Genomic DNA, 13,568 nt, shown 5'->3' with positions numbered 1-13,568 from the left:
TTTTCTCTACCATAACTCTTGATGGAGTAGAGCCTTCCAAAGAGTACCAGCCTCTTTATCTGTTAAAATTGGATGGCTGGACAAAGTTAGTAGTTCTTATTCAGAATCCCTAAGGATGGGGCGGGGACCACATGTAAATTCAGAAAGCTTCTCAGGTGATTTTAACAGCAGAATATTTAAAAAACAAGCAAACCTCTCATAAAGAAGTAAACATAGTGGCTATCTGCCAAAACAGCAAAAGAATGTAAATTTCACAGTTAAACAAAAAGCTTCATTTAAATCGTTTTTTAAAACTTTCTTCCAATATCACTTCACATCTACTAGAATGAGCATAATTAACAAGAACAGGAACCAAAAAAAGTAAATAACAAGTACTGACAAATATATGAAGAAATTGGAACTCTCATGCATTACTGGTAGGAATGCAAAATGGTTCAGCCACTGTGGAAAAACATTTTGGCAATTTCTCAAAAAACTAAACATAGAATTACCATAAAGCAATTTCATTACTACAGGTATTCCCCCAAAATTGAAAACCTGTACTCAAACAAATACATACACACATATTCATAGCAGCACTATTCACAATAGTCAAAGGTAGAAACAACCTAAATGTCCATCAGTGAAAAAATGGATAGACTGTGTTTATCCAACATATAGATAGATATAGAGGGCTATACATACAATGGAATAGTACACAGCCATAAAAAGGAATAAAGCACTAACATATGCTTCAATGTTGGTGAAACACAAAACATTATGCTAAGTAAAAGTCAGAAACAGAAGGTCACATACTGTATGATTCCATTTACATGAAATAAGTACAATAGGTAAATCTACACAGACAGAGGCAAACTAGTGATTGATAGGGTCTGGGAGTAACACTTAATGGGTATGGAGTTTGCTTTTGAAGTGATTAAAATGTTTTGGAACTGAATGCACTAAATGCCAATGAATTATTCACATTAACAATAGTGTGATTAATTTTATATTTTGTGAATTTTACCTCAATTTAAAAATTGAAAGAATACAAAATAAAACTTTCTTCTAAACCTGGTATGATAATAATTCTGATTATGACATTCTGTCCTTCTTTACCCTGATCTCTCTTAAGTCGGATGGTAGGAAGAAGTCAACAGAGAGCAGAAGAGGTAAAAATGGCAAAGGCAGAAGAAAAAAAGTACACCTGGAAAATATACAAACTACAAATCAATTGAAAAGTTTACTGCATCCCCTTCTTCAGGGTAAGTGAAATGGGGGAACCTAAGGACTTCACAATGCTCCAGCTGCTCTGATTTTCATTTCTAACTATATTGAAAAGCTAGTTTTAGTACACTCATTGTTAATAATCTAAATCTTCCTGTAGTAAGAAAAGGATTACATATACATAATATACATGTAAAATGCATAATCATTATATTGGCAAATTAAATTAGTGCCTAGGCATAAATCATAAAGAGTACCTTAGAAAATGTTAAATGCTCTTATTTTAAACCAAAAATTTAGTAATAACAATAAATTATGTATTATGTTGGCTTCAGCAGCAGCAATACTAACTAATGTGGACAGGCACATCGCTTGGATTGTATCTTTTCAGCAACAACAACAACAACAACAACAACAACAAAATTTTGTAATTTCCTCCCTAACTGTGACTACCAAATCAGTATCTTTAAAAGGAAATAGTTGATAATTGTTATAAGTATACATTTTAAGTTTTGCTCAATTTACTGGCAAACAGTTTTTGAAAATAAATGTGCATTCTATACATTCTGGAAGAAATCAGTTCTGCTTTTATTTCCTATGAGCGTCTACCATTAGAATATTGTTACTCATTTCAAAATCGCTCAGCAGCAACAAATAATTATGCTTACGGAAGTTGTAATTTCCACTTAGCACAAGAGTAGATGTTTAAAAAATATATTCATAGTAAAATTGTACAGTAATTTGAGTCATGCTTATTAAACTAGAAAGCAATTCATAAAACACAAATCGAACACAAAACAGTTACATTAAATATCGCAAGGGTGGGCACGTTTTAAAATACACTTTACCTTGGATTGTTGGCAACATTTTAAGAATGCAGACTTAGTCTTGTATAGGAGACATTTCATTTAATTATACTGGTTATGTAATACCTTCACAAAAGTAAAAATCAGAACATTTCTAGAAATGGAATACTTACTCCACACATAAAAGAGAAATGTATTAGGTTATCCCATTCTACTCCAAAATGTTTATCATTTAGAATTTTAAAAACATACACATTTGGTGGTTATTTTTCTTCTTTCTCATGTAGCCACCCAGTGAGACTTCATGTTCTGAATTACAGATATTTTCTAACGTTTATGGTACTCACAGCATTTAATAGAAATTCATGCCTCCGGCGAGATTACCTTAAGCAATCTAATCGCGGTCACCCAGCACGTCCTACTCTGCTCTTCTTCCGCACAGAGCATTTTCAGGTCTCGGGGCCCTCCCGCTTTGTTAGGCTAGAAGGCCACAGCACATTGTTTATCGTTAATGCATATCTTGAAGGTAACACCTGTTGAAATAAAAGCCACTAAAATTCTCCTATATATAAGAGAAAGCTGTCTCTTTTCAAAAGAAATTAAAAGAAACTCAAGCTTACCTAAAAGGCTGAGGCTTGCTTTATTCATCTATCAAAATATTAAGCCTGTACCTTAAAGCAGAATCCATAGTTAGTCGGTGCTCCATGCTTTTTTTTGCCTGCCAGTGACACATAAATATCACTATTGCCAAATTCGCTGAAAAACTGCAAATGCCGCGGTTCCTTAAAAAAAAAAAAAGTATTGAAATGGATACATATTTTGGCACTATCTTTTTTGTTTGTTTATATTATATAATTGATACCTTGGGCAAAAACTTATGACCAACAGAAGCTCAGTATGATGTCACAAAAATAAAAGGAGGAAAAGAAATCTAAGTTACTGTATCTTTAATTAACCAGGAGCTGGATACAATTTTATTTAATTTGAGAAGTGAAAATTTTGTTTATAATTTAACTTCCAATAATAGAAATAAAGTCCTGTTTTAAACTTCCGATTATCTGTAACCACCATTTCAAGGAATCTGAGAGAGAAAAAAGTTAGCAAAGATTGGCTTTTGGAAATGTATTCCTCATCCAGCTTCCAAATAATGGTAGCTCAACAAAGGGGAGAAGGTTGGTTTGAGCTTCCATAGCCATTAGAGAAGATAAAAGAGAACAAGACAATGATTCCTGCTTCATTCACACACAGTCATCCCTCACATTTGTGTACAGCGGAACACGTCACAGGAAGCAGCGACTGCAGGAATCTCTAACTTCACAAAAGGAGGAAAGAAAGTCTGTACAGATAGATGAGTTCAGGGAAATTAGCTGGCAGAGGAATGTTTCTGATTTTCAACACAAAGTGGAATCATGAACAGCTATTTCTTCTCTGGGAAATCCATGAGATTTAAAACTGGTCATGGGAAATCACTAGGTCATATTACTCTGTGATAGGTTAATAACTTGGAGAAGTGCTTAATTCTGAGGTTGAATGTATAATCAAAACTGACCAAAATGCGTTTGTTCTCTAAAACCTTGCTGCTAGTAGTGTGGTCTCAGACCAGCAGCATCAGTATCACCTGGGAGGTTGTTAGAAATGCAAACTTTCAGGGCTCATCCCAGACCTCCTGAATCAGTATCTGCATTTTAACAAGATCCCAGGTGATTCATAAGCACTAAAATTTGAGAAGCAGTGGAAAAAAAAAAAGAAAAGAAAAACCACCCCACAGAAGAACACTGAGCAAAACAGGCAACCCCACTCAAATCCAAAAACCAAAAGAATCTTTCATTGTCATTTACCGGTATTACTCCACCTCTGATAACTGGGAGACCAAGAGTTGCTCTGAACGTTACTGTTCTTAAGCATTTTAATCTAATGAATGACTGTAGTTTCTAACACCATTGGAGAATAAGACAGGAAAGAAAATTGTTTTAAAAAGACCCCGAATAGGACCCTTGGTAAAAGGTAGGAGGAAGGAGAAAGGTACACTTATTTATATGGCTTTAAAAATCTTATTCCTTGATAGAAACTAATTTGCTGGTAAAAATGTTTGATATCTATGAAGACGGAATAAAACCATCCCTGTCCGCTGATGCTGTAGAAGTCAATATAGTTCAGTTATTCAAAGGAGAGTAGAAGGTAGCTCGAGAAACACTGGAAGGCAATAAGATTATGATGAGTTTTTTGTCTTGATTGATTTTTGTTCCACCACTGCAGACATGTTAAGGCTTACTGGCACTACAAGGCTATGAAGTCGAATTGGCATGGTTAGCAAAATATAAGTATGTGTACATTTGTACCTCTCCCCATGTGTACGGACATGGGGAGGTGGAGAGAAGGGTACTTAGAGATTTCTCTGTAAATATATTCCTGACCACATTTTTAAGGCTTGCAGCAGTGGTCAACTAAATTTAGAACCAATCAAGACCTCCTCAGAGAAAAGGATAGGAAATGGTCTCTTTGCCAGGTAGAAATGCCATATATGACATTAGGAGGGGCAGAGCAAGATGGCTGAACAGAAGGCTCTACCTATCCTCCCCGCAGCAGGAACACCAAATTTAACATCTACACCAAAAAAAAAAAAAAAAAAAAAAAAAAAAAAAAAAAACACCTTCCTAAGAACCAAATCAGATGAGCACTCACAGTACCTGGTTTTAGAGGGGAGCCCACTACCATGAAGGTTGAGTCTCAGTCCTGGTGCATTCACCCAAGATGACTGGAGAGCCCTTAGGCCCTAAGTGAACATCAGCAGTCCCCGGCAGTCCTCCCTGCGGCCTTCATATCACTGAAAGAGGCACTGAAGGAGGTAGCAAAGACTGTCTTAAATTGTCAGCACCTCCCCTCTCCTGTTCCTCAGCAGGAGAAAGAATCTATGTACTTGGGAGAGGGCGAGCTCAGTAACTGTGAGACTTTGCATTGAACTCGGTGCTGCCCTGTCACAGTGGAAAGCAAAACTGGACTGAACTCAGCTGACACCTACCCATAGAGGGAGGATTTAGACCAGCCCTAACCAGAGGGGAACTGCCCATCCCAGCAGTTGGAACTCGAGTTCTGGCAAGCCTCCCAACTGTGGACTAAACTACTCTGTGGCCCTAAATAGACATGAAAGGCAGTCTAGGCTGCAAGGACTGCAACTCCTAGGCAAGTCCTAGTGATGAGCTGGGCTTGGAAGCCACGCACTTGGAGGGCACACAAGCTAGTGACTAACAGCTGGGGTGGCTACAGGAGTCCTTGCACTACCCTTCCCACTACCCCAGGCAACACGGCTCGTGGCTCCAAAAAGAGATCCCTTCCTTCCACTTGAGAGGAGAGGGAAGAGTAAAGAGGATTCTGTCTTACTTCTTGGATAGCAGCTTAACCACAGTAGGACAGGGCACCAGTCAGAGTTGTGAGGCCCCCATTCAGAAAGTAGCTCCCAGATGACATTGTTAGACACAGCCTGAGCCAGAAGGGAACCCACTGCCTTGAAGGGAAAAACCCAGTCCTGGCAGGATCTATCACCTGCTGACTAAGAGATCTTGGGCCCTGAATAACCTGCAGTGATACCCAGGTAGTAATCCATGGGACTTGGATGAGACCCTAAGATAGATCCTAAGATATGCTGGCTTCGGGTGAAACCCAGCACATTTCCAGTTGTGGTGACTATGGTGAGAGATTCCTTCTGCTTGAGAAAAACAGAGGGAAAAGTAAAAGAGACTTTGTCTTGTATGTTCGATTCCAGCTCGGCCACAGATGGGTAGAGCACTGGGATGGTTCTGAGGGCTCCCCAGTTCTGGGCCTCAGCTCTTGGATGACTTTTCTGGACATGCTCTGAGGGGAGTCCACTACCATGAAAGGCGAGTCCCAGACCTGGTGGCATTCACCACAAGATGACTGAAGTGCCCTTGGGCCTCAGATGAACATCAGCAGTCCCTAGCAGTACCCCCTGGGGACTTGTAGTAATAGTGACCATGGGGTGAGGCTCCTCTGCCAGTGAAAAGCGAGGGGAAGAGTGGGAAGGACTGCGTCTCGTGGTTTGAGTGCCAGCTAAGCCACAGTAGAATGGAACAGGTAGATTTCCAAGGCTTTTTGTTTGTTTGTTTATTTGTTTTTGTTTTTTGAGACAGAGTTTTGCTCTTGTTGCCCAGGCTGGAAGGCAATGGCGTGATCTTGGCTCACTGCAACCTCCGCCTCCCAGGTTTAAGTGATTCTCCTGCCTCAGCCTCCCAAGTAGCTGGGATTACAGGCTTGTGCCACCATGCCTGGCTAATTTTTGTATTTTTAGTAGAGATGGGGATTCACCACGTTGGCGAGGCTGGTCTCTAACTCCTGACCTCAGGTAATCCACCCGCCTCAGCCTCCCAAAGTGCTGGGATTACAGGTGTGAGCCACCACACCTGGCTGATTTCCAAGGTTTTTGGCGATAGTCCCTGGCTCCCAGATGGCATCTTGAGACCAACCCAGGGACTGGGGGAACTTGCTGCCCTGAGAGAAGGACACAAGCCTGGCAGGCTTCACTATGTGCTGACTGTAGAGACCCAGGGCCTTGAGCAAACATAGATGGTAGCCAGGTAGTGGCTCATGAAGCATCATACCACAAGGAAATACATGCACACACATAAGACCCATACGCAAGAACAGCAACAAAGGAAAACTGTGTATGAGGGAAAGAAGGAAGCTATACAAGAACAGTTGGGGGAAAATATGGGAAAAAGTCAAGTATAACTATTTTCCAGCTCCATATCTCCTATTAAGACCATTACGCAAACATCTGGTCTCCATCATTAGCTGTTTTGAGCATTGCCATTTGTTGGCTTCATCCTCAATAAAATATATCCAGAACTGAGATTGCTATTTGTCTTCTAAGAGAATTACCTTCTAGCAAATATGCTATTCCTGTTTATTTTTATTTTCTATTTCTTAATTTTCTTTTATCTTTAAGAACATTTTTAACTGCTTCCTCTTCTTTGATATCAATCAGCCACACAAATCTGGCCTTTTGCCATTTAATCTTGTGGCCATTCTTTTATTCTCCCCTCTACTGCTCGTCCTAGGTTAGACCCCATCGCTTCCACCTGGATTAATGAAATGATCATCTAATTAGCATCTGTGTCTATAATCAATTCCCTCTCTCTCTACTTCTCTCTCTCTCTTTCCCTTCCACTCCTCCCTCTCTGCCTCCTTTGCCTTCTTCCCTTCAATCTCTTTTTCTCTCTTTCAATCTTGCTCTCCTTGATCTTTTAAGCTCCCTGTGACCAAACTAATCTCAAGATACTCTTTTGGTAATTTCACTCCCTTTTTCAAACATTTCAATGGCTTTCTGTAGTGGGTTGAATAGTAACCCCCCAAAAAAATATACCCATGCCCTAATGCCAGGAAATTGTAAATGTAACCTTAATTCAGAAAAAGGGTCACTGAAGATATAATTAAGTTAAGGATCTTGAGATGAGATTATTCTAGATTATCCAGGTGGGCCCAAAATCCAGTGACATATGTTGTTATAAGAGACATACAAAGAGGAAGGGAGAAGGCCATGTGAATACAAAGGCAGAGATTGGAATAAATCAAGCCATAGGGCATCTGAAGTCATAACTAGCCAAGACAGAAAATCCTAACAAAAATGCAAAAGATCATATAACAAGAATGGAAAAGAAGTAGTCAAATAAATAATGGATGTACATTGCTAGTATGAAAAAAAGATGAGTTTTCAGATTGAATGTGTGTGCTAAGAATCAAGCAAAATTTAGCAGACTATATTTCAACACACCTAGTAATATAGCAGGGAAATTACTGCACGCCAATGTTTATAAGAATGTTTGAAAAATTGCTAGAGAAAAAAGACAGTTTAACCCATAAAGAAGCAACAGTGCTTTCACTGACAACTATAGATGCATGAAAATAGAATAACAATAACCACCCATAAAAACTCTCAAAAGAATTTTTACTTGAAAGACATCAATGCATTGCATAAAATGTCAACACTTACAGCCAAAGACTATATAATATGATGGACATAGGCTAGACACAGAAAACAGGCAGCACTGTAGAATACATATGTATGTTTAAGTGATAATGTATGTGCATATGAACTTCTTCACATGTATATCTATGTAACCATTGCATAGGTAAACATATAAGTATGTAGATAAATATATCTATTCATCCCTGATGACAGCATCATAACTTCCTCTAGGAATTTACAATATATGTAAGGAGAAAAAATAACACACACAAAATAAAGAGAAGTAAAGGAACAGGAGGCAGGATTAACTTGCAGCTCCCACTCTGGTGGGCAGAACAGCATGAGGAGACTCACATTGTGAACTTTTGCTCCAAGAACTACTGCAGGAACATACAAGGAAAGCCAAGAGAATCCACAGACCCTTTGAAGGAAATGGATTGCTGCTGCAGGGCGCCCAGAAGACAGCCAAAAAACTGCGAGTACCCAAACTGTGAAAAGGGGGATCAACCACCCCTGAACACACACCCTCACTGGGGAACCTGAAGGTCCAGATCACAGGAGAAGGATGTGACATTACCTACAGCTGAGACAAATTTAGAGTTGAGCGAAATACAGGGTAGAAAAGGCAGCAGGAAAAGCCTGTGGGCACTCTTGGTCCCCAGGGAAGCCTTTTCTGACTGTCTCCCAGGGGTCCCTGGGGAGGGCTGCCAGAGGAACTTGGAAAAGACCACAGAAAGAAGGAAACTTCCAGCTGAACTTTGTAACAATTTCAACTGACTCAATGTTTCCTAGACAGAACCTGGGGGAGGGGGTGAATCAGGAGTGCAAACACAGTACAGAAGCCGTGGCAGGGCGGGAGGTGCAAAACCTGATAGCCTTGCTTGCTTTCTCACTTGGGAGGCTGGTAGCCTGGGGCAAGTTCTCAGCCCTGTTCACCCGCTGCCTGGAAAAATACTCAGTGCTGTTGGTGGGGCATGGTGGGAGCTAACCTGAACTTCTGGGCTGCGCAGGAGCTGGGTGAGGCCTGTAACTGCCAGTTTTCCACCACTTCTCTGGTGACCTACTGTATGATGCAGCAGAGGCAGCCATAATTCCCCAGGGAACATAACTCCATTGGCCTGAGAACCGCACCTCCATCCCCTACAGCAGCCGCAGCAAGCCCTGCCCAAGGAGAGTCTGAGCTCAGACATGCCTAACCCTGCCCCACCTGATGGTCTCTCTCTACCTGCCCTGGTAGCCAAAGACAAACGACATAATCTTTTGGGAGCTCCAGGGCACCATCCACCACCTGATCCTCCCTGTACTACTGCAGCTGATGTGCTCTTGACAGCACCAACTCTGGGTTGGAGGCCAACCAACACAAAAGTAGCACAATAAACAAAACTACAACTAAGGACCCTCACAGAGTCCACTTCACTCCCCTGCCACCTTCACTGGAGCAGGTGCTAGTATCCATGGCTGAGAGACCTGTGTTCACATCACAGAACTCTCTGCAGACACTCCAGCACCAGCCCAAGGCCCAGTAGCTCCAGTGGGTGGCTAGATCCAAAAGAGAAGTAACAATCACTGCAGTTTGGCTCTCAGGAAGCCACATCCCTAGGGGAAAAGGGAGAGCACCCCATTAAGGGAGCACCCCGTGGGACAAAAGAATCTGAACAGCAGCACTTCAGCCCCAAATCTTCCTTCGGACATAGCATACCCAAATGAGAAGGAACCAGAAAAACAATATTGGTAATATGACAAAACAAGGTTATTTCATACCCCTAAAAGATCACACTAGCTCACCAGCAATGGATCCAAACCAAGAAGAAACCTCTGAATTGTCAGAAAAAGAATTTAGAAGATTGATTATTAAGCTCATCATGAAGGCACCAGAGAAAGGTGAAGTTCAACTTAGTGAAAAAAAAAAATGATACAAGCTATGAAGGGAAAAATCTTCAGTGATATAAATAGCATGAATAAAAAACAATCACAATTTTTCAAAACAAAGAACACACTAAGAGAAATGCAAAATGTTCTGGAAAGTCTCAACAATAGAATCAAACGAGTAGAAGAAAGAACTTCAGAGTTCAAAGTCAAGGCTTTCAACTTAGTCCAACAAAGACAAAAAAAAAAAAAAAGAATTTAAAAGATGAACAAAGCCTCCAAGAAGTTTGGGATTATGTTAAATGGCCAAACCTAAGAACTGGTATGCCCTAGGAAGAAAAGAAATTGGTTTGGAAAACATATTTGAGGGAATCATCAAAGAAAACTTCCCCAGCCTACTATAGATCTAGACATCCAAATATAAGAAACTCAAAGAACACCTGGGAAATTAATCACAAAAACCATCACCTAGGGAAATAGTCATCAGGTTATCCAAAGCCAAGTCAAAGGAAAAAAATCTTAAGAGCTGTGAGGCAAAAGCATCAGGTAACCTATAAAAGAAAACCTACCATGATGGTGTGCACCTGTAATCCCAGCTACTTGGGAGGCTGAGGCAGAAGAATCACTTGAATCTGGGAGACGGAGGTTGCGTGAGCCGAGATGGTGCCCCTACACTGCAGCCTGGGTGACAGAGCAAGACTCCATCTGTATTAGTCTGTTTTCATGCTGCTGATAAAGACATACTTCACCAGCATGAGACTGGGAAATTTATAAAAGAAAAAGGTTTAATGGACTCACAGTTCCTCATGGCTGGGGAGGCCTCACAATCACAGCAGAAGGTGAAAGGCACATGTCACATGGCAGTAGACAAGAAAACTTATGCAGGGAAACTCCCCTTTATAAAACCATCAGATCTTGTGAGATTTATTCACTATCACGAGAATAGCATGGGAATGACCTGCTCTCATGATTCAGTTATCTCCCACCGGGTCCCACACACAGCACGTGGGAATTATGACAGTACAATTCAAGACAAGATTTGGGTGGGGACACAGCTAAACCATATCACCATCTTACAAAAAAAAGAATAAACCTCACAGCTGACAAGACCTATAAAACAAAAACACAATGAAAAAAGAAACAAGGTATTCAGGCAACAAATAGCACAATGAATAGAATAATAGTTCAGTACCTCACATCTCAATACTAACATTGACTGTAAATGGCCTAAATGTTCCACTTAAAAGATACAGAATGGAAGAATAAATAAGAATTCACCAACCAAGTATCTGCTGTCTTCAAGAGACTCATGTAACATATAAGGACTCACATAAACTTAAGGTAAAGGGGTGGAAAAAACATTCCATGCAAATGGACACCAAAAGATAGCAGGAATAGCTATTCTTATGTCAGACAAAATAGACTTTAAAGCAACAGCAGTTACATTATATAATGATAAAGGGAATTGTCCAGTAGGAAAAAATCACAATCCTAAATATATATATGCACCTAATCCTGGAGCTCCCAAATCTATAAAACAATTTCTATTAGACATAAAGAAATGAGATAGATAGCAACACAATAATAGTGGGGAATTTTAATACTCCACTAACAGCACTAGGCAGGTCATTAAGACAGAAGGTCAACAAAGAAACAATGGATTAAACCATACCTTAAAACAAATGAACTTAAAAGGTATTTACTGAACATTCTATCCAACAACTATATTCTATATATTCTAATATATGAATAGAATATACATTCTATATATACAGAATAACTATATATTCTAATACATGAATAGAATATATATTCTATTCATCAGCACACAGAACATTCTCCAAGATAGACATTATGATATGCCACAAAACAAGTCTCAATAAATTTTTTAAAATTGAAATTATTTCAAGTACTCTTTCAGAACACAGCGTAATAAATTGGAAATCATTCCAAAAGGAAACCTCAAAATCATGCAAATACATGGAAATGAAATAACCTGCTCCTGAATGATTGTTAGGTCAACAATGAAATCAAGATGGAAATTAAAAAATTCTTTCAACTGAACAATGATAGTGACACAACCTATCAAAACATCTGGGATACAGGAGAGGCAGTGCTAAGAGGAAAGTTCATAGCCTTAAATGCCTACATCAAAAAGTCTACAAGAGCACAAATAGGCAACCTAAGGTCACACCTCAAGGAACTAGAGAAACAAGAACAAACCAAACCCAAACTCAGCAGAAGAAAAGAAATAACAAAGATCAGAGCAGAATTAAATATAATTGAAACAAATATAATACAAAAGATAAATGAAATAAAAAGCTGTTTCTTTGTAAAGATAAGTAAAATTGATAAACCATTAACCAAGATTAACCAAGAAAAGAAGAGAGAAGATCCAAGTAAGGTCAATTAGAAATTAAACAGGAGATATTACAACCAATACCAGAGAAAAACAAAAGATCATTCAAGGATACTATGAATACCTTTATGCACATAAACTAGAAAACCTAGAGAAGATGGATAAATTTCTGGAAAGATAACCCTCCTAGATTAAACCAGGAAGATATAGAAACTGAACAGACCAATAACAAGCAGTGAGATTGAAATGGTAATAAAAGAAATTACCAACAAAAAAAAGTCCAGGACCAGATGGATTCACAGCTAAATTCTATCAGACATTCAAAGAAGAATTGGTACCAATCCTATTGACACTATTGTACAAGACAGAGAAAGAGGGAATTACCCCTATATCATTCTATGAAGCCAGTATAACCCTAATACCAAAACCAGGAAAGGACATAACAAAAAAAGAAAACTACAGACCAATATCCCTGATGAACATAGATGTAAAAATCCTTAACAAAATACTAGCCAACTGAATCCAATGGCATATTGAAAAGATAATCCACCATGATGAAGTGGGTTATATATCAGAGATGGAGGGATAATTTAACAAATGCAAGTCAATAAATGTGATACACCACATAAACAGAATTTAGAACAAAAATCACATGATCATCTCAATAGATGCAGAAAATGCATTAGACAAAATCCAGCAACACTTTATGCTTAAAAATTTCAGCAAAATTGGCATAGAAGGGACATACCTTAAAGTAATAAAAGTCATCTATGACAAACCCACAGCCAACATTATACTGAATGGGGAAATGCTGAAAGCATTCCCCCTGACAACTGGAACAAGAAATGGATGCTCACTCTCACCAATTCTATTCAACATGGTACTGGAAGTCCTAGCCAGAGCAATCAGACAAGAAAAAGAAATAAAGGGCATCTAAACTGGTAAAGAAGAAGTCAAACTCTCATTGTTTACAGATTATATGATTGTATACCTAGAAAACCCTAAAGACTCCCCCAAAAACTTCTAGAACTGATAAATGAATTAAGCAAAGCTTCAGGATACAAAATTAATGTACACAAATCAATAGCTCTGTTATATACCAACAGTGACCAAGCTGAGAATCAAATCAAGAACTCAACCCCTTTTGCAATAGCTGTAAAAAATAAAATAAATACTTAAGGATATACCTAACCAAGAAGGTGAAAGAACTCTACAAGGAAAACTACGAAACATTGCTGAAAGAAGTTATAGATGACACAAACAAATGGAAACACATCCCATGCTCATGGATGTATAGAATCAATATTTTGAAAATGACCATACTGCCAAAAGCAATCTGTAAATTCAATGC

At 39.1% G+C, this 13,568-nt stretch overlaps 1 protein-coding gene across 3 annotated transcripts in view; it reads right to left on the bottom strand.

Annotated features, from left to right (window-relative positions):
- Positions 1 to 13,568, bottom strand: part of GRB14 (growth factor receptor bound protein 14) — a 129,024-nt gene that overhangs the window by 13,732 nt on the left and 101,724 nt on the right. For all 3 annotated transcript variants that reach the window (XM_050752926.1, XM_050752927.1, XM_050752928.1), the window contains 2 exons: positions 2,684 to 2,794; positions 2,397 to 2,492 (listed from right to left, as the gene is read on the bottom strand). In XM_050752926.1, the coding sequence (XP_050608883.1) occupies positions 2,397 to 2,492; positions 2,684 to 2,794 (207 nt within the window). The remainder of the gene's footprint in view (positions 1 to 2,396; positions 2,493 to 2,683; positions 2,795 to 13,568) is intronic.

This window comes from Macaca thibetana, chromosome 12, assembly GCF_024542745.1.
Source record: "Macaca thibetana thibetana isolate TM-01 chromosome 12, ASM2454274v1, whole genome shotgun sequence".
Classification (NCBI taxonomy): domain Eukaryota; kingdom Metazoa; phylum Chordata; class Mammalia; order Primates; family Cercopithecidae; genus Macaca; species Macaca thibetana.
The sequence above is the reverse complement of the archived record's forward strand: the minus strand, read 5'-3'. Positions and strand labels throughout refer to the sequence as shown.